The sequence below is a fragment of the Oreochromis niloticus genome, linkage group LG3, assembly GCF_001858045.2.
Source record: "Oreochromis niloticus isolate F11D_XX linkage group LG3, O_niloticus_UMD_NMBU, whole genome shotgun sequence".
NCBI classification, from domain to species: domain Eukaryota; kingdom Metazoa; phylum Chordata; class Actinopteri; order Cichliformes; family Cichlidae; genus Oreochromis; species Oreochromis niloticus.
In genome coordinates this window covers 72215478-72237223 of record NC_031967.2, presented here as the reverse complement: position 1 = coordinate 72237223, position 21746 = coordinate 72215478, and the positions used below count along the sequence as shown (strand labels likewise).

General features: G+C 43.4%; 1 protein-coding gene across 2 annotated transcripts in view; it reads right to left on the bottom strand.

Moving 5' to 3' along the window:
- LOC102076415 (butyrophilin-like protein 2) overlaps positions 1–21746 on the bottom strand; it is a 55565-nt gene that overhangs the window by 28435 nt on the left and 5384 nt on the right. The window contains exons 3-6 of one of the 2 annotated variants that reach the window (XM_025900455.1): positions 18513–18848; positions 18331–18429; positions 17125–17439; positions 13958–15220 (exon numbers count right to left, since the gene is read on the bottom strand). In XM_025900455.1, the coding sequence (XP_025756240.1) occupies positions 14832–15220; positions 17125–17439; positions 18331–18429; positions 18513–18848 (1139 nt within the window). In that variant the 3' untranslated portion in view covers positions 13958–14831. Of the gene's footprint in view, positions 1–13957; positions 15221–17124; positions 17440–18330; positions 18430–18512; positions 18849–21746 lie in introns of those variants that run through there. The other variant, XM_025900451.1, reaches the window with a different exon arrangement.

Genomic DNA, 21746 nt, shown 5'->3' with positions numbered 1-21746 from the left:
TTTTTCGCTAGTTTAATACTCTACCCAGATTACAAATATTCTCATCTTTGAACTCATATTACAGGGAAACTCTAAGAGGTGGCACTAATATTTCACTGGATTCTTACTTTAGGTCACTCTCACTCTTCATCCACAGTAAGAATCCAGTGAAGTGTTTGTTTCTGAAAACAGCAAAAATCATTTCAACATACACAACGAGAGACGGACATCCATACTCCAATTACAGATCAATTTCCCAGCTCTTGAAGATTTTAGACAAACTGTATTTCTTTATCATTTTATTGAAAAATACAGTTTGAGTTGTTACCAGTGTGGACTTAGAGCAGTGAGGTTGCTCTAAATCCAGTAGTTGTAATACAGCTTATAGAAGGTAAAGCAAATGCAATGGACACCAGTGTATAGAGTGTGGGCTGTTCTGTGACTTTACAAAAGCCTTTGATACAACAGAGCCCAGATTACTGAGAGAAAATCTTGAGAGATGTGATATAAACGCAACACACACTCATTGTTAATGAGTTATTTTAAAGATAGATATCAGCATGCACAGAGTTGCACCCTAAACTGTTTGTGTCGTACATAAATGATGCACACTGTGTCTAAATTGTTCAAATCATTGGCGGAGCGGGGGGTGTCTTACTGGGCTTAAGCCCGGGTTGTTTTTTCAGTAGCCCGGGGTCTTTTGGAGTGTATTTTTTTCATAGTTAGATGCCTGACTGACAACTGTATAAAACAAAAACTACACACAATATTCGAAGCACATAGTGCACACTGTGGGAATTTACGACTGTGCATAAATTCCCCCTAATTTTGGTATGATCCGAGCTCAGACACTAAGTGACTGAGCACAGAACTTAGGCATGTGAGCGAGGGGGGAGAAGCTGCTGCCTGCGAGTTTGCTGCAGACAGAGAGCTTAAGTTTGACCAGGTACCAAAGCAAATCATTCGTACTGTACAAATAATGTAAATATGACGGTGCATCACAAAAGATTGATATCAAACTGATCAGTTGACTCATATTACGTTACTTGCTCTTCGAGTGAATCAACAAATGGCGAAATGAAAAGCCAACAACAATGCTAATAATGCTTAATTAAATGTCAGAATAAAGAGAGAGAGAGAGAGAGAGAGTGAGAGTCTATTTTAATAACTTTCATCAAATTTAGGAGTACATATACACGAAGTTTAATGTGTCTTTAATTAATAAGAAAACTCCAGACGTTTCCATTGTGAGCTGAAGAAGCTTCTGATAGGTTAGTAGAGTCCATGTGAGTAAATTGGTGGCACACCTGTGGATGCATATAAGGCAAAACACAGAGCCTGTTTCTTTGACATGGGAAAAACAAGAGATGTCAACAAAACACCAGGAAAAGAATTGTGGAGCTCCATAAGTGTGGCTCAATGTTGAATACAATTTGGTCAATGGTCAATGGTAACTTTATTGTCCGTAACGGGAAATTGATTTGCAGTATGTCCGTACAAATAAACAAACAGACAACCAACACATCACATACACTCATCAAAATAATATAATATAAGCCTGATAAAACAACCTAGATTTTTCATCAAAAAAAGTGCAATGTGCAATGGCAACAACACTTATAGTTTAGTGTTATTAACTGTGATAATAGCAGTAGGTACAAAAGACAGTCTATGTCTAAAACACTGACACTGACAGACAGAGACAACCTGCTGGTCGCCGCAAGAGCAGCACCCTCTCCTGTTTACACCGACCAGGCTAACAGCCATTTACACTGGTGCCATTTACAATTAAAAAATACATATAGTTTCTCTCTTTACTCTTAAAGTTAACAAATATGGTTTTTTTATATTTATCAATCTAAAAAAATTGTCTGATTTGAGGTTTTACACTTAAAAAAGTGTCTGTGTTTTTATCTGAAGAGTATGTAAATATCTGGTTTCAACTGTATATTTGATGATGTTTGTGATTGATGATGCTTGATTGTCAGCGCAAAGAGGGAGAGAGAGGAACAGAGAGGAACAGAGAGAGGAACAGATAGAGGGAGAGAGAGGAACAGAGAGGAACAGAGAGAGGGAGAGAGAGGAACAGAGAGAGGGAGAGAGAGGGAGAGAGAGGAACAGAGAGGAACAGAGAGAGGGAGAGAGAGGGAGAGAGAGGAGGAGAGAGAGGGAGAGAGAGGAACAGAGAGGAACAGAGAGAGGGAGAGAGAGGGAGAGAGAGGAGAGAGAGGGAGAGAGAGGAACAGAGAGAGGGAGAGAGAGGAACAGAGAGGGAGAGAGAGGAACAGAGAGAGGGAGAGAGAGGGAGAGAGAGGAACAGAGAGGGAGAGAGAGGAACAGAGAGAGGGAGAGAGAGGGAGAGAGAGGGAACAGAGAGGGAGAGAGAGGAACAGAGAGGGAGAGAGAGGGAGAGAGAGGAACAGAGGGAGAGAGAGGAACAGAGAGGGAGAGAGAGGAAACAGAGAGGGAGAGAGAGGGAGAGAGAGGAACAGAGAGAGGGAGAGAGAGGAACAGGGAGAGAGAAGAACAGAGAGAGGGAGAGAGGAACAGAGAGAGGGAGAGAGAGGAACAGGGAGAGAGAGGAACAGAGAGAGGGAGAGAGAGGAACAGAGAGAGGGAGAGAGAGGGAACAGGGAGAGAGAGGAACAGAGAGAGGGAGAGAGAGGGAACAGAGAGGGAGAGAGAGGGAGAGAGAGGAACAGAGAGGGAGAGAGAGGAAACAGAGAGGGAGAGAGAGGAAACAGAGAGGAAGAGAGAGGGAGAGAGAGGAAACAGAGAGGGAGAGAGAGGGAGAGAGAGGAACAGAGAGGGAGAGAGAGGAACAGGGAGAGAGAGGAACAGAGAGAGGGAGAGAGAGGAACAGAGAGAGGGAGAGAGAGGGAACAGAGAGGGAGAGAGAGGAACAGAGAGAGGGAGAGAGAGGAACAGAGAGAGGGAGAGAGAGGAACAGAGAGAGGGAGAGAGAGGGAACAGAGAGGGAGAGAGAGGAACAGAGAGAGGGAGAGAGAGGAACAGAGAGAGGGAGAGAGAGGGAACAGAGAGGGAGAGAGAGGAACAGAGAGGGAGAGAGAGGAAACAGAGAGGGAGAGAGAGGAAACAGAGAGGAAGAGAGAGGGAGAGAGAGGAAACAGAGAGGGAGAGAGAGGGAGAGAGAGGAACAGAGAGGGAGAGAGAGGAACAGGGAGAGAGAGGAACAGAGAGAGGGAGAGAGAGGGAACAGAGAGGGAGAGAGAGGAACAGAGAGGGAGAGAGAGGAAACAGAGAGGGAGAGAGAGGAAACAGAGAGGAAGAGAGAGGGAGAGAGAGGAAACAGAGAGGAACAGAGAGGGAGAGAGAGGAACAGAGAGGGAGAGAGAGGAAACAGAGAGGGAGAGAGAGGAAACAGAGAGGGAGAGAGAGGGAGAGAGAGGAACAGAGAGAGGGAGAGAGAGGAACAGGGAGAGAGAAGAACAGAGAGAGGGAGAGAGGAACAGAGAGAGGGAGAGAGAGGAACAGGGAGAGAGAGGAACAGAGAGAGGGAGAGAGAGGAACAGAGAGAGGGAGAGAGAGGGAACAGGGAGAGAGAGGAACAGAGAGAGGGAGAGAGAGGGAACAGAGAGGGAGAGAGAGGGAGAGAGAGGAACAGAGAGGGAGAGAGAGGAAACAGAGAGGGAGAGAGAGGAAACAGAGAGGAAGAGAGAGGGAGAGAGAGGAAACAGAGAGGGAGAGAGAGGGAGAGAGAGGAACAGAGAGGGAGAGAGAGGAACAGGGAGAGAGAGGAACAGAGAGAGGGAGAGAGGAACAGAGAGGGGGACAGAGAGGGAGAGAGAGGGAGAGAGAGGGAGAGAGAGGAACAGAGAGGGAGAGAGAGGAACAGAGAGAGGGAGAGAGAGGGAGAGAGAGGGAACAGAGAGGGAGAGAGAGGAACAGAGAGGGAGAGAGAGGGAGAGAGAGGAACAGAGAGGGAGAGAGAGGAAACAGAGAGGGAGAGAGAGGAAACAGAGAGGGAGAGAGAGGGAGAGAGAGGAAACAGAGAGGGGGAGAGAGGGAGAGCCCCTTTAGGGCTAAGCCCCGGGTGTATAAAATGTTTGGCTGCGGCGCTGGTTCAAATTCACTTTATTGGCTGATGACACTGCTTTAAAATGCTATGTTGAAGTCTGGGAAAGCTTCTGAATGCAGTGGAAAAGGAACTGAAAGTTTTATAGAAATGGTTTGACATGAATACATTTTTACCAGTCAAAAGCAAAAAAAAGTGAATCACATTTTAGTAACAGACAAACTTTAAAAAAAAAATCAGGTTTATGATGAATAATGTTTAAATAGGAGAGATGTATGAAACTATTTATTTGGATATTTTGAGTGTAAGTGCAGAAATGATGTTGGAGGACTCATCAAAATAATGATTGACTGTACTGAGTGTAATCACAAAGAATTAAAACTGTGTGTTTTACTATGTACATTTAAAACGTTTTAAAAACAAATATGAAACTGAGTTTGGCTTACTGTACTTGTTGAATAATTGTTTTTGTTTTGTGAAATCTAGAACATGCTGCATGTAAGAATGGTAGGTGCTTCTGTAAATGACCACGGCAGACCCAGTGGCATTTTGATCATTTTTATTGTTCTGTGCACATCACAACACCAACCACAGGACCCAATACAATATTTAAGTCGGCGGGGCGTGATTATGGATGCAAAGCAGGTGCATCCGCCTTCCCTGCACGGCACCGCAGGCCACGCCCCGGCACAGCTTCAAGCTACACCATTTTGGTCAATAATTCATAGGATTTTTTTTTGTTGTTGTTGTTGCCCCTTCTAATTCTTTGGCCATTTATTCATTCATCATCTATCGTATTAGCTACCTGCTATAGTGACTCCTTGTGAATAAGGGATCAGCCTAACTTATTTACTCTTTGGCAAAACTCATAAATGGAGGAATGGACATAAGTTGGCAGTTTCTACAGAAAACAGATCAAGAAAGTCCTGAAAATCTAATGGTCAGCCAGCCCTTGCTCCCTGGTAGGGTCTTCCATGGCAAATTGGTCCTGGGTGAGGGACCAGACAAAGACTGATTCAAAAAACCCCTATGAGACAAGATCCAGGGAACAGTCCACCCTCACTAGGATAGGGTTACTGGGGTCCCACCCTGGAGCCAGGTCTGCGCACGGTGCCCGAGGGCAAGCATCTGGTGGCTATAGGGCCCGGCCGGGCACAGCTCGAAAAAGAGACATGGACCCACCCTACTGTAGGCCTACCACCCTTGGACCAATTTGCAATGGCAGACCCTACCAGGGGACAAAAAGCCCTGGACAATATAGCCTCTGGGATCATACAAATCCCTCAACCACAAGGAAACAAATTAGCAAATTTTTTCTTTGCAACAAAGTTCCACATATCTGGCATCATATATCTGATGTCTTCAGTATGTATCTACAATGTAGAAAGTAGTAAAAATAAAGAAAACCATTGATGATGAGAAGGTGTGTCCAAACCTTTGACTGGTCATGTAAATAGGTAATTTTCTCAAAAAAGGAGCCAAGGAGCAAAGGAGAATTTCCCAATAAACAAATGACAAGAATTGCATTTAAACACATTTATTTAAATATTTATTGAATCTATTCATCAGAAATGTATAGATTTATATTTGTAGAGCAGATTGCAGCATGTTTTTTTCACAGTACTGAAGGTTGATTCTGAACTTTGAGGACAACACATCACTGCCTAAAACTTAAAACAAACTTCTCTCTCATCATCAGAGTGACGATGAATGCAAAGACAAGCTGCATGAAAACAATATATTGCATGAATAATAAATAAATACATGACTAAATTACCATTTATTAATCATTTAAAGCCATAAAAATAAATAATACCCAGAATAAAGCAGCAGAGACCTTCATGGACACTAAAAGTCTCAAACACACAACAACAACATCACACTGACTCCACTCTGACATCACTGATCAATAATCAAAGAACACACAGATCAAACTGATTGATCAGCCATCAGAGGAGTCGGATCAATGGAGCTGCTTCTGTTCCTGATGTCCCCTGTTTGATCCTGGACCTGAACTCTCCCTGCAGAGGAGACACAAGACAGTCAGACACACACACACACACACACACACACACACACACTCAATTAAACCAACAAACCTTTGAGCAGAACTGTTTTATATCTGATGATGTATCCATGACTCCAGACTCCACATCTGTATTCTCCACTGTCTCTCTCTGTGGGGTATTTCAGGGTCAGACTGAGGTCTCCAGTTTTCAGCAGGTCTTCATTCATCGTCATTCGGTCTTTGTAAACCCGGTCCTGTTCTTCAGGCCAGTCAGTGCCCCTCTGATAAATGTAGACTGTCCTATATGAATTGTCCCACCAAACCACTTTAGTATCTTCAGGCAGGTTTTGTGTGGTTTTGAAGGGCAGCTGGACAGACTCCCCCCCCTCCTCCACCTCCACCACCTCCACCTGACAGACTGAGAGGACAACAAACACAACATGAGCTGTACAAAGTGTGATTGGTGTTGACAGAGCAGCATCATGTGACTCTTGTTCTGCACTAAATGAAGCGATGGAGTGGCGCCTCCTTCAGGCAGAGAAACAGCTCATGGAGAGAAATAATTATTAGAGCAAAAACAAGAGTGGAGCTGCAAATAAGGCCGAGAGGAACGCTGCAGAAAACTGTTCATGTGTGAATTCATCACTTCATAGATTTATTTGAGCACTAAAATCAGAGCTGCTTCTATTTCTAATATGACAGCTGTACATTAGAGCTGGAACACTTTAAATGTGAGCCATAAAAACATGATACTCTACAAGTGCATTCAGCTCTGACACTGTCACATCATGAAGGAGACGTGGAAATCACTTTGTTACACAAATCAAAGTCAAATCAATTCTATTGATGGAATATTGTGTGATCAATAGACTGATCAGTTTCTAATATGTAATGTAACAAGAACTTTCCTGAGCTGTTCAACACAGTATTTCACTCAACATGACTTTCCTGTTTATTGTCCGACTATATCATTAAAGAGTTTGGTGTCTCTTCGAAAAGCGTTTTCTTTCTTTTCACAGCTTTGTTATCCATTGTCATAAATACAGATGTGTAATAACATGGCTATTAGCACAAAGCTGAGCTTGAGAGCATTCATTTAGATAGGAGAAGATGTGTCTAAACATCCATCAAGCAAGTGTGTCATTAGAACACCAAAAAGTGTCAGTGTATATATACAGAATCCCTTTTGTCCAGGTGTGCTGGAGCGCTGAACAAAAATGGAAAAATTATTTACTTAAGATGTGCTTTCATATACTTAGATAATCTCTGTAACCCTGTGTTTTATTTAGAAATATTACCATATCATACTAACTTTATTTATAAAGCACTACAAAAATATATATTGTAATATATCTATATCACGGCTAAAGCACTTCTGGATGGATGCAAACTGCATTTCGTTGCCCTGTACCTGTGACATGTGCAATGACAATAAAGTTGAATTCTATTCTATTCTAATACTAAAACTTTGTCAGCCACAGCAGATATAAAGTGCTGTATAAATATAAATTGAAAAAATATACTGAAACTGATAAAGAAGTAAAAACCTCTCCATTAATCGCTAACTTATCATAGTGGAGGGGCTTGTGTGTCCCATGGATACCAGGGGATAGAATCTGTCTCAGTCTGGAGTTGCCCTTGGTGAAAGGTGGTGGGCTGGGTGGGTATCCTAGGATCCCCTCAGCTTGCTGCCTGTAAGTTGGGGCTTTCCCTGGTGGACGAGAGGATTTGTTCCCTGTGCCTTCAGGTCGGGGAATGGGTCCTGACTGTCGTCTGCAATTATGCACTGAACAACAGTTCAGAGAACCCGGTCTTCTTGGAGTCCCGAGTGGGGTGTTTGAGGGTGCTCCACCTGGGGACTCTGTCGTCCTACTGGGAGAATTCAAGGCTCATGCGAGCAATGACAGTGAAACTTGGAGGGGCGTGCCAGGTCTAAAACCAAGTGGTATTGTGTTACTGGACTTCTGTGCAAACCACAGTTTGTCCATAACAAATATCAACATCAGGATGTTAATAAGTGCATGTGGAACCAGGACGTGCTGCAGGTCATAGATCAATTATCAATTTTGTAAATATATCATCAGATCGGCAGCCGTATGTTCTAGACACTGAAAAAGTAGTCCTATCGGGCTTGGTTAGCCTGTGGGACATCAGAGGCAGCTGAGATGTACCAACAGGCCAAACAGAACATGGCTCTGGCGTTGGCTGAAGCAAAAACTCAAATGTGGGAGAGTTCAGAGAGACCATAGAAACAGACTTTCAGACTGCTTCTAAGAGATACTGGTAAACCATCATGTGACTAAGGAGAGGAAAGCCATTCTCTACCTGCACTGCGTATGGTGGGAGTGGAGCGCTGCTGACTTCGAATGAGGATATTGTTGGGCAGTGGAAGGAAAGCTACATCCCTAATCCCACGGACATGTCTACAGACAGCAGAAGCAGTGTCTGGGGAAAAGGGGGATGACTCGTACAAAAAACAGGGGTGAGGTCACTGAGGCATTTAAAGAACTCCTTGATGGCAGGGCCCCTAGGGTGGATGAGGTTCTCCCTGAGTTTCTGAAGGCTCTGGATGTTAATGGGCTGTCTTGCTAGACACGCCTCGACAATAGAGATCACCAGCAGTACCTCTGGATTGGCAGACTGGGGTGAAGGGGAACCGAAAGGTGTGTTCAAACTATAGGGGGTCACAATCCTCAGCTTCACAAGGAAAGTCTATTCCAGGGTGCTGGAAAGGAGAGTCCGCTTTTCGTCCTGATCACGGAACACTGGACCAGCTCTTTACCCTCTGTAACCTCCAAGTCTGAGGCCACCGCCGGAAAAGGGTGCAGTGTCCACTCTGGGTTAGGGTTGTGGGATTCCACAGGGCTTTATGGAGAGAGACTGATTGCAGTTGAAGTGTGAGTTTTATATGTATACTCAACCCACAGTATGAGACTATGGCCTACTGGCTAATGGAAGAGGCTTTAACTGATCTGAGGAAGATTTTAAATTTGTCTTATTACTTTTCATCAGGACGCTACAATACAGAGTGAACACCATCCCCACAGACACAGCGGCCAGGGAAGCAGAATAACATCATATCAAGAAGGCCCTGAGTAAATGTGGTTATCCCAGCTGGACTTTTGTCAAAGCTGGAAAGACACCTAAAGAAAGCTCCAGCTGATCCAGGAGAGAAGGACAACCGCTGCCCAAGCGAAAAGCTGTAGTGATCCCATATGTGTCAGGAGTATCGGAACAGTTGAGATGCATTTTTTTCTAAACACCGGGTCTCTGTGGCTTTTAAACCCCAAAACACGCTGCGCCAAAAACTGGTCCACCCCAAGGATCGGGTCCCCCGACACAAACAGAGTAACATAGTGTACGCTGTTAAGTGCCAGGAGGATTGCCAGGATTTATACATCGGGGAAACCAAACAACCTCTGGCGAAGCGGATGGCACAACACAGAAGAGCTACCTCGTCAGGCCAGGACTCTGCAGTCTATTTACACCTACAGGCCTTTCAAGGATGAGGATGTACACATCCTTCAGTGGGCTGGTTTCAGTCATTATGCAAATGTACTGTTTATAAGATTGGGGAAACCTGCAGTTAGCTGAGACTGAAGAAGTCACTTGGATGAGTGATGAAGCGTTTCTCCCATTGAAAACGCTACGTCCAGATGAACAGAATCAACTTTTGGATATTTGATCCAGGTTGTTCCCCTCTGTGAGAGGCTGCGGGAAACAGTAGTTATTCCTACAATTGATGAATACCGGCAGGCCACCAGAATATGTTTCAGACTATAGCCAAAGCAAAAACTCAGGTGTGGGAGGAGTTTAGCGAGGCCATGGAACAAGACTTTCGGAATGCCTTAAAGCAATTCCAGCAAACTGTCAGGCAACTCAGGAGGCGAAGGCTGTGCACAGTGTACAGTGGGGATGGGGTACTGCTGACTTCAACTCAGGATATAGTCGGGTGGTGGAAGTACTGCTTTGAGGAGCTCCTTAATCCTCCTGACACATCTTCTGTAGAGGAAGCAGAGTCTAAGAACAAGGGGGGTGACTTGCCTCCTAAAGGCTCGGGGGTGGTGGTGGTTCCATCACTGAAGGGACTGAAGCAGTTCAAAGCTGAGTGTGAAGTGGAGGGAATGAGAATCAGCACCTTCAAGTCTAAGGCCATGATCCTCTGCTAGAAAAGGGTAGAGTGCTCACTCCAGATAGGGGACACGTTGTTGCCCCAAGTGGAGAAGTTTAAGTATCTTGGAATCTTGTTCACGAGTGAGGAGAGAGGGTAGTGGGAGATTGAGAGAGAGATTGGGGCTGTGGCTGCAGCAATGCGGACATTGTACCGGTCTGTACCTGAGCGTAAAAGTGAAGCTCTCAATTTACCAATTGATCTATGTCGTCGCCTTCACCTATGGTCATGAGCTCTGGTTAGTGACCGAAAGAACAAGATCATTGACACAAGCGGCAGAAATGAGCTTTCTCTAAAGGGTGCCTGGCCATTTTCGCAGAGAAGGGCTCAGAGTAGAGACGCTACCACTCTACATCGAAAGGAGCCTGTTTGAGATGGTTTGGGCATTTGGGCAAATATGGCTCTTGATCGCCTCCTGGTTGAGGTCCTATGGCCATGTCACACCAGAAGGAGGCCCAAGATCCAGACCCAGGATGCACTGGAAAGATTATGTCTCTTGGCTGGCCTGAGAATGCTTCGGTGTTCCCCTGAATAAGCTAGAGGAGGTGGCCAAGGAGAGGAAGCTCTGGGCTCAATCCTTCTTCAGTTCATTTTTATTTCAAACATGTGCCTTCACAATCATTACAAAATATCATTCCATTATTTGTTTGAAAAGGAGTAGGCAGAAGTATTTACTTATTTGTCCCTACCCCCTCAATCTTACAATCAGAGGATTGTAAGCTTCAAATAACACTGTGCTGTTCTAAATACTTAAGATTGAATTCACAATAAACCATGTCATGGAGCTATCTTTTTGTTTCTGCTGTCAGACTACAGAACCACTATGAAATGCTGACTTGATGTTGGCCTGCTCTCATTGGCTGCTTCTGTCTGCCAGTCACAAAGCTTTTCCTGAAACGGGATGGTACCAACAGCCATTTGATCTAAAGCTACAAACACTGAAATACAGTGTTGAAAATGGGGCTCCAACAGGTATGGTTCAAAAACCACCTATGTGCTATTTTGTGCTTAAACTTGAAATCTCCATTGTGGGACATGTGAGTGACAGATTAAGAAATGGTAAATGGTAAATGGCCTGTATTTATATAGCGCTTTCTAGTCCCTAAGGACCCCAAAGCGCTTTACATATTCAGTCATCCACCCATTCACACACACATTCACACACTGGCGATGGCAAGCTACATTGTAGCCACAGCCACCCTGGGGCGCACTGACAGAGGCGATGTCTGTGATGAACCCAGGGCCCAAATTATTGAGACAAATATCATTCTGCAGTTCAATTTGTTACATGTCTGTAAAGTGGGAAAATATTAGTGTGATGTTTTTGTGTTTTCTCAGCTAGGGCTAAGGGGAAAAAAATCATTTAAGCCATTAGGCAGTAAAATAAAGCCCGTATACTTTTACTGTCACATTTATCCTGTTTAAACTTAGAATCCTATGATGGTTTCAAAGTCTGTAAAATCTTGTGTTTATTGATTTATCATATGTTTTGATATGAATTTAATATTGATCTTTATGTATTGTGAGCTGTGTTTGGTGGAGTTATGGCATCTTTTGTTACTGATCAGCAGGAAAAGGTACTTCTGTTAGTTGCTGTGATTGGATGTGGACGTATTGCTGATCACTTTGTTCAGGGTTTAATTTTAAATACTACTGTTATCATTTTTCATCTCTAGTGATATTGAACTCTTCCTGTGATATTGATCCGGTGTCCTCTCCAGAAGTAGACTCAGAGGTTTGAGTGAAAAAAGCTCACATGGATGCAGCAGCTTTTACTGCAAAACTTAATCAAATGTGTTCAAAAGCAGTGAAGTACCGGAAGTTCCATTATTGAAAAGAAGACATTTCACTCAATGACTTTTGATTAGAAAAAAGTGAAATTAATGAAGCTAGAAGCCTGAGGAAAAGCATTCTCACTTTAAACAAAACATGTTAGATGCACGAAAAGCCATTTGAATCGTAATTCTTTAACTTTAAAGTGAAATAAAGATTTTATTTTTTTAAATTTTTATAAAGTTAATGTTTTGATAAGTTTCCATTAGTTAGATCACCTGACATGGAAGGTTTTGTAGTTGACCTACGGGTTGAATGTGGCTATTTTTATCCATATTTTAGAGATAGCTACAAACCTTTTCATCCAGCCACAAAGACCCCATGGGCTCCGCTGGATCATCACACATCATTTTCACTTCATAATAAAAGCCTCATCTTTATGGCTGCTCCACCCTGACATTTGACAACATCCAAATGACTGGATCAAAGTGTTTGAATGATCTCAGCAGCCTATCTATTAATATTTATACATTTACATGGATTTGGACTAAACTAACAAAACTATTATTTTTTCCAAATTCAAATCATGACAGAGGCTTTTATTTTGAAGTTAGGATCATTTCAACACCATTTTTAATCGTCTTCTTAGTCTGTTCATTTAAACATACAGTTTTTATGTGAATGAACTGAAAGTAGATTCAAACTAAAAGCTTTTAGAAAATAAACTCCTACATGACCTTTGACCTGTATCTACAGCTCTTACCTCTGACTTTCAGCCCCACTTGTTTCTTCAGCAGGATGTTTCCCTCCCTGCTGTAGACGGTGCAGATGTAGGTGTCTGTGTCTCCATCTGTGGGGTATTTCAGGGTCAGACTGAGGTCTCCAGTTTTCAGCAGGTCTTCATTCATCATCGTTCGGTCTCTGTAAAACTCATCTTGCTCTTCAGGCTGGTCAGAGCCCTTCTCATACACGTGGACCTTCCTGTGTTGTTTGTCCTTCCACTCCACTTTAGTGTCTTCAGGCAGGTGAAGGGTGGTTTCACAGGGCAACTGGACAGACCCCACCCCTGAATCCACCTCCACCTGGGGGACTGAGAGGACAACAAAGCAAGGCAATAAATTAGACTTGTTCCTGGTGCATGTTGCCACGGTTGCTCTTTGTCACCAGTTCTGTTCATAGTGTTCATGGATAGGGGTAGCCAGGAGTGGGAAAGCTTCTACTTTAGTGGTCTCATCCCTGCTTGATCTTGTTTGCTTAGTTGATGGCCTCCAACTCACACTGCAGCGGTTCGCAGCGAAGTGTAAAGCAGCGTGAATGAGAATTCGCACCTCCAACTCTGAGGTCATGGTCTAAGTAGGAAAAGGGTGGAGTGCCCACTCCAGTCAGCGATGAGTTCTTTCCCTGAGTATAGAGTTGAAGTATTTTGGGGTCTTGTTTTACGAGTGAGGGGAAGAAGACAGTGAGGGACTTGACAGATAAATCAGGGCAAAATCTGCAGTGATGCAGATGGTCCGTTGTGATGAAGAGAGCTGAGCACAAAAGCAAAGTTGTTGATTTACTGGCCAATCTACGTCCCTACCTTCATCTATGGTCACAAGCTCTGGGTAGTGACAGACAGAACGAGGTTAGGAATACAAGCAGTAGAAATGAGCTTTCTCCGAAGTGTGGCTGGCTTATTGGTGTCAGTGTGTAAATGAAAGTGTAGACTGGGCTTTGTAAATATAACATCTCTGTGCAGATAAAATGTGGTTTGAAATCAGAAACCAAATCAAGAGAAGCTGCTGATCAAAGTTAGAAAATCTCAGTGAAACTGTCAGAGTCCTGTAAATACAAAGAACAATGAACTTTAGACAAATGAGTGAGAAAATACGTGATGAGAGATGAAATTACAGACGCATGCTTTCTTGAGATTGTTTGAATTTTGGATGTGTTGTTTAGAGAGCTTGTTAGATCTGTGCAAAATGTTAATAAAAATGAGCAGTAAGCCATTGGCTCCAGATAATTTATTCATGTTTAGCTGCTTTACAGCCTCAGTCAGTTAATTCAGAGAACAGACCTGGTACAATAACCAACATCCGCTTAATTGAACTGATTCATATTGGGTACAGAGTAACAGCAAAGAGACAGAGTTAGATGGCAGTACTTGGAAGAACAACGATTACTGTAGTATCAGCTCAGTACTTTGATATTTTTTAGGATCATCAGTGAGTGGCCGATTATTTTTACTTGCTGTAGAGTCTTATTTCTAATTGTTGCATTTCTAGTATAAAAATAAGTTCTCTAAGTGATCTACTAAATGCTCATGCTTTATGCTGATCTATCTCCTCCAACCTGCTGCTGATTAATAAGCTCTACCTTTCTAACTCACTGAGGACCTCCACTGGCTCGGAGAAGGTATGGAGAGAAATTAGTGCAGGTATGGAGGTATGGAGTTAGAAATTAGAAAGTATGTGTGTAATTCTGAGTTTTCACAATCCACACACAATCCACACACAACTCTGTTGTCTTAAACTTGACTTAGCTAATACAAGATGAAGGTTTTCGTTAGCCTAGGTTAACCATTCAGACTGCTAATTTTGCTACCTGTTAGTAACCTAGCATCACCTGTCAGAGCATTGGGCTCATTAAGTTTTTCATATGTTCTGATCTTCTGGCTGTTTGAACCAATCACAGCCCTTTCCTTTACAGCGCTCTGCTTTCACCCCTCCCTAAAAGCCCAATTCACTATCAGTTTAGTTCAGCTGGAGCCAAGATGACACAGAGAGCCTTTGGTCCATGAGATCTATCTGGGAGAATATAATAAAAATAATAATGATATCCATGTTCAATTTATATTATTTAAAGGACCAGAAAATAAATCCAAACTAAAAGCTTTTAGAGAACAAACTCCTGACCATGACCTTTGACCTGTATCTACAGCACTGACCTCTGACTTTCAGCTCCACTTGTTTCTTCAGCAGGATGTTTCCCTCCCTGCTGTAGACGGTGCAGGTGTAGGTGGAGTTGTCGCCATCTGTGGGGTGTTTCAGGGTCAGACTGAGGTCTCCAGTTTTCAGCAGGTCTTCATTCATCTTCGTTCGGTCTCTGTAACCCTGGTGCTGTTCTTCAGGCTGGTCAGAGCCGTTCTCATACACGTGGACCTTCCTGTCAATGGTGTCCATCCACTCCACCTTAGCCACTTCAGGCAGGTGAAGGGTGGTTTCACAGGGCAGCTGGACAGACTCCACCCCTGAATCCACCTCCACCTGGGGGACTGAGAGGACAACAAAGCACAACATGAGCTTGGATGGAGACATTTGTGTTGACTCTAACAGGCTGAATGCTGCTGCTTCACTGGGAGCTCACTGTTAGATAGAAAGTGGTCAGTGTGAAGAGGAGACGCAGCAGAAAGATGAAGACTGACAGGAAGAAAGCAGTGAACAGACTGTTGGAGCTGCTGTTAGTGGGACAGGACTTTATTCAGTCTCTGAGGACCAGATTTGACTTGATGAAGCAGAGAAACACAGTCTGAGTGTTTCTGTCACACTCACTTCATCACACAGCTCAGTTTGACAACATTTGGAAGAATTTGATAGAAGCGTTCCTTTAGTAAAAGCACCAATAAAACACCATGAAAACACCTCACTACACACAAAACTGCAGTACTGGCAAATTGGACATAAAGTATGAAAAGTCAAAGTACTTATTGTGCAGAAAAATGTTCCCATCAGTGTCTATGGATCAATATTACTGCTGCACATGTTTAAGGCTGAGCTCATTTCAAATCCTTTCTATTGTGTTGAATCTGCAGTAATGCATCATATTCTATAAAATCATATGTTTGTAGTGGCTGTCCTGTGAGGACCACGTATCTCTAAATAAACAGCTGTTAATGAGCTCACAAACACAGGCCTACAGCTGGATTTGAAAAAGTAGATCCATCCATCCATTTTCTTCCGCCCAGACCTCCCTTTACCTAACCACTTCCTCCAACGATCTTGTTCTTTCGTGACCGTAGGTGAGGGTAGGGACATAGATTGACCGGTAAATCAATAGCTTTGCATTTATACTCAGCTTTTTTTTCACCATGACATATGTCCGAACCACCTCAACTGGCTTCTTTCGATGTGGAGGAGCAGTGGCTCTACTCGGAGCCCTTCCCGGATGGATCAACTTCTCACCCTATCTCTAAGGGAGAGGCCAGCCACCTTTCGGAGGAAGCCCATTTAGGCCGCTTGTATCTCGTTCTTTCAGTCACTACCCACAGCTCGTGACCATAGGTGAGAGTAGGGACATAGATTGACCGGTAAATCGAGAGCTTTGCTTTTACGCTCAGCTGTCTCTTCACCACAACAGACCAGTAAAGCATCTGCATCACTGCAGCACCAATCCATCTGTCAATTTCCCGCTCCCTTCTCCCCTCACTTTGGAAAATGATCCCAAGATACTCGTCCACTTGGGATAGTAACTGATCTCTGACAAAAGTGGGCTCTCCACTCTTTTCTGGCTGAGGACCATGGCCTTTTTGAGGTGCTGATTCTCATTCCCACCACTTCACACTCAGCTGCAAACAGCTCCAGTGTGAGCTGGAGGCCACCTGATGAAGCCAATGGATTCACTTCATCTGTGAAAAGCAAAGACAAGATACTGAAACCTTCCGCCACTTAGCTACGCCTAGAATATTTATCCACAAAAATTATGACCAGGATCGCTGACAAAGTGCAACCTTCACCGTGAATGTGTCCGACTTTTTGTCGGCTTTGTGCACCAAACTGCTGCAATAGATATACAGAGATTGAATGGCCTGAAATAACAGGCCAAACGCCGCATCCTTCCAGAGCACCTCCCACAGAATACTCCAAGGGATGTGATGCCTTCTCCAAGTCCACAAAACACATGTTAACTGGTTGGCCGAACTCCGATGCACCCTCAAGTATCCTTGAGAGGATGAAGAGATGATCAAGTGTTCCACAACCAGGACCTTCCTAAGGAGTCAGAGGAGTGTGATCCCCTTGTAGTTGGAGCACACCCAAAAACTTTGGTTCTACAGTTCATCTGCATATGCTTTTACATTTGGGTGAAAAAAATAACAACAAAACCATAACAGCCAGAACCATTTGCTGTAGAATCAATAAATTAAATAAATGGATTAACCTGACCCATATTTACAACACTGACCTCTGACTTTGAGCAGCACTTGTTTCCTCATGAGGATGATTCCATCCTTACTGTAGACGGTGCAGGTGTAGATGTCTGTGTCTCTGCTGTATTTCAGAGTCAGGCTGAGGTCTCCCATTTTCAGCGTATTCATCTGTGTTCGGTCTCTGTAAACCTCGTCCTGTTCTTCAGGATGGTCCGAACTGTTCTGATATACGTGGACCTTCCTGTCATATTTGTCCTTCCACTCCACTTTAGCATCTTTAGGTAGATGAAGCATGGTTTTGCAGGGCAGCTGGACAGACTCTGCACATAAATCCACCTCCACCTGGTAAACTGTGAGGACAACAAAACACAACATGATGACATCAGCAGCAGCTGTGATGGTCACATGACCTCCCTGTCCCCTCCTTTGTCTTCTAGTCTCAGTCAGATTGGAGCTGAGTCACAAAACCTAGGCCACATCCTTCGGAGGACCCAACCTTCGTGGTCTACATGGGCCAGGTCGTTCAAAGATGCAGGAAGTGCGAGCTGTGAAATGGGACGGTCTAGCCTTCTGATTAGCGTCACCGCTGTCTCGGTGGAGTTGAATAAACTCAGTCGTCTGCTCCTTGCTATCTAAAATATAACAGGACACTGCCTTAAATTCTCGACCATCTCACACTTTGGTTTAATCAGTTTTCTTTTTGACATTTATTCAGCTGTGTAAAAACCCCGGAGGAACCCACCCGATGGATTAATGAAGTTTTATCTAATCTAATCTAGTCTAACCTAATAACTTTGATCTCACCCAAACCGATTTACTCCGGAACAAATAAAACACTAAAAAAAGCCAAACAATAACATTTTTAAGTTTTCTGAGTGACATATATATCATGTTTAACCTGAGTAGCAAAAGACCGCGGGGGTCTGAAAACAATGAAGCCGGGAGTCTGGTTTTCTTACCGGCTCTAGTGACCATTAAACCCTCCCGGCTACCTATCGAGCAGGTGGTTTAGTAAAGTCATGTTGTGGAGCTGTTTCACTGATCAATGACTGAGTCTGAAGGAGGTTTTCTGACTGACAGGAACAAACCTGGAAGTTTCTCTTCAGCTCTCTGTATCAGCTGTTTGTAACTCTCAACTCTTTCAGCTTCTGGAACAAGTTTGTGTGAGCCACAGTCAAGGAGCCACCAGAGGACACCTGCTAACCATCGGCATTATGGGTAGTGTAGTAGGAGACACTCACCTGACATGAAATAGTGCCGGAAATGAAATAAAAGACCTCCAGAAACCACAAGAAGAACCAGGAGAAACAGGAGTGCTGTGGCCCAGGATGGAAACCGTTCTGTGGAGAAACACAGTGTAAAAAGTATAAAGAATAAAAAACAGCATGGCCTCTGAACTCTGACCTAAATCTACAGCACTGACTTCTGACATGGTGCAGCACTACTTTCTGTCTCAGGATGTCTTTGTCCCTGTAGATGGTGCAGATGTATTCTCCACTGTCTCTCTCTGTGGGGTATTTCAGGGTCAGACTGAGGTCTCCAGTTCTCAGCAGGTCTTTGTTCATCTTTGTGCGACCACAGTAAAGGTTGTCCTGGTTCTTAAGATGGTCACTTCTGTTTGAAAACACATGGACCATCACAAGTTCTTGGTCAGAGTGAGTCCACTCCACTGTTGTGTCCTCAGGCAGGTCAGGTTTTGTTTTGCAGGGCAGAATGACAGACTCTGAGCCTTTCTCCACCTCCACCTCCATCTGTTGGTCTGAGAGAACAATAACCCACAATATCAACTGTAAAAGCAGCAGTAATACTAATACTAATGGTAACTGAAGCACAGCTGAGTATCTACAATCCTGAGCTCTGACTCTGTCCTGTTACAGTAACCATAGATAATAATGTTGCCTGGCTCTTTTTCTTTTGAGTTTAGTATCTAAACTGAAATTTACGAGATGCTGCCACAAGTAAAAAATACTGATACATCACAATTAATGTTTTTGGAGTCAAGTCATTAAAATATAGTGTTAGTATAAAAACAATGATTCTGACATACTTCTGTTAAAAAAAGACTTTAGCAGTTTCCTGTTTTTGTGTTTTTGTGTTATTTGTGTTATCGTGTTTGGCTGTTGAACCAGAGCCTATTTGAGCTCTGGTTAAACCAGTCAGCCAGTACCCCCTTAAAAGCTGATCAGCTTGGTCAGCTTGCTTATGAGTGAATGTGTGATTGGCTCAGTTGAATTTCTTTCTGTAGTATACTTTTTGTTATTTAAACCAACTGTTTGATGTTTTGTAATGAACCTGATGAAGGCCACAAGTCAAAACTCATTGGTCAGCTAATAAAGTTGTTCCCTAGTGCTTCAAGTGTCGCTGAAGTCTTCACATCACCGGATCTTTGTCCTTTTCCATGCACCTTGGGAGTAGGAGAAGTTGTCCCAGAACTTTTTTGGATATCAGATGTAAAACTTCAGTCAGCAACTGTAAATATATATTCATGACTGTCATCGCATCCCTCGTGTGCAAGACATGTGGAACAGCCTGAGCAGGAGCAAATGGTTCTCAGGGTTGGACCAGGGCAAGGCATATTATCAGGACTTCCTGGAGGAGAGTGGCAGATCACTTACAGCCTTTATTACAACTTGGGGCTTATATAAGTGGGTAAGGATTCAGCTTGTCCTTGCCAGCACTGGAATTAAGCGTAGTCCAGGAGAGTTCCAGTGAAGTATGGAGGAGTGCTTTAAAAGTTGCACAACAGACCCAACCGCATACTTTATTACTGGTTGCTGTATCTTACACACGGCTGCAGCTGTTCAGCCGCCAGTTGAACACACACCAACAGCAACCACCCTCAGTTAGGACCCAGTACAGGCAATCAATGCAGGTGCGGCGTAATCGCTGATGCCGCTCAGGTGTGTCCACTTCCCCTGCAGCTGCACCACTGACCACGCCCTGCCACATACCCCCATCGCCCAACTGAGGCCGGGGAGCCATCCAGCCAAACCTACTCCCCCCAGGAGAGGACGCCACCGGCCACGCCCTACCACAAGTTTCTTGCAGGTTTGATAGATGAAAGATCTCAGCCACATTTGGATGACAATTTGGACCACAGTTAATTATTTGACGACTATCTAATATGAGGGAGGTCATGAGCTGCTATCACATGGTGTGAAGCTGAGGTGTTTGAGGACAAGCACTAAAAACTTGCAAAACTGAGATGGTGGGAGACCTGAGGCAAATGCTGGGTTTCCTGTCACACTACTGCCCTATACAGTGGTCCCTTGCTATAACATAGTTCACCTTTCACGGCCTTGTTGTTTCGCAGATTTTTTGTGCAGTTTTGCATGCTTCCTTTTTTTTTTTTTACAGCGCATTGTGTATGTCCATGACACGCTGAACCGTCAAAGGCACCTACGGTAGGACCCAAAAGGCAGAGGAAGAAACCATCGCACAAAAAGTTGGACTTCTAAAGGAAGGTAGAAGTTACCGTATTTTTCGGACCATAAGGCGCATTAAGCGAAACAAAACAGTCAGATAAGTCAAACTTTACTCAACTCATTCTTCTTGCTTCCTCTACTTCTGTACCACTGATTCATTAATGTTGAATTTTCTGGCAGCTGCTGCATTCCCACGTTCTGGACCTGAAAACAGGGTTTGATCTTTGGTTTCATTTTATAATGCTGGATTTATTTTTCTATGAAGGTTTGAACTTTAAGGGTATTTAAACAAGAGAGAAAATGTTCACGCCTGTCTGAGAAAAGTGTATAAAGTGTTTAGTGAGGGGTTTTACATGGACAGATCAACACCAGGCAGTGCTATTCCAGCTTACAGATCACCCGACGTGTCCACCACTCCTGTGCTACCCTGATTTTTTTTTTTTTTTTTGATTTAAGAGTTCATTGAAGTTGCACATAAAATAAAATGTACATTGACGGCTAGATTAGTTTTAAGACTCATATCAGTACAGGGGAGCATAGTGGTATAGGTGTCTGCTATCACTTCAGGTACTTTTCCTTCATGCAGGTGTGAGAGAAAGAAAAACAAAAACATGTGTACAGATAGATGTAGTTTGTAACTAAATACATCCAGAGAGAGGACAATCGAAAACCAACACATTCAGTAGCAGATGGTGACATAAATAGCATTAGTACATTTTACTTCACAGAGTAAAAAACCCCAAACATTTTCACCCCTGATTTATAAATTTCTCAAACTCTAAATTCACTAAAAAATCAATCCTTTCCGTTTTATAAATCTCTAAAGTTGCAATCCAGCTCTGTAATTTGGGGGGATCTTGTGTAAACCATCTTTTGCTCAGTGCCTTTTTACTTGCAGCCAGCAGCACACCAAGCAAGTATTTATCTATACCCTTTATGTCTGAGGGTATGTATCCTAAAAGTATGGATTTGAAATCAAAGGGTAAATATGTGTCAATGTGCTTTGCATCACTTTATGAACTTCTCTCCAGTAATTCTTAATATTCTTGCAATCCCAAAATGTATGGTAGTGGTGTGTTGTTTCATAGCCACAGTTCCTCCACATTCAGAGCCTCCATCATCATAATGCGCCTTTAGAGCTGGGGTGACAAAAAAAAAACCAAAAAAAAAAAACGGTCAAAACGTTCCCAGCAGAACTCCTTCCATACATGTGATTTAGTGCTTTTCCAATG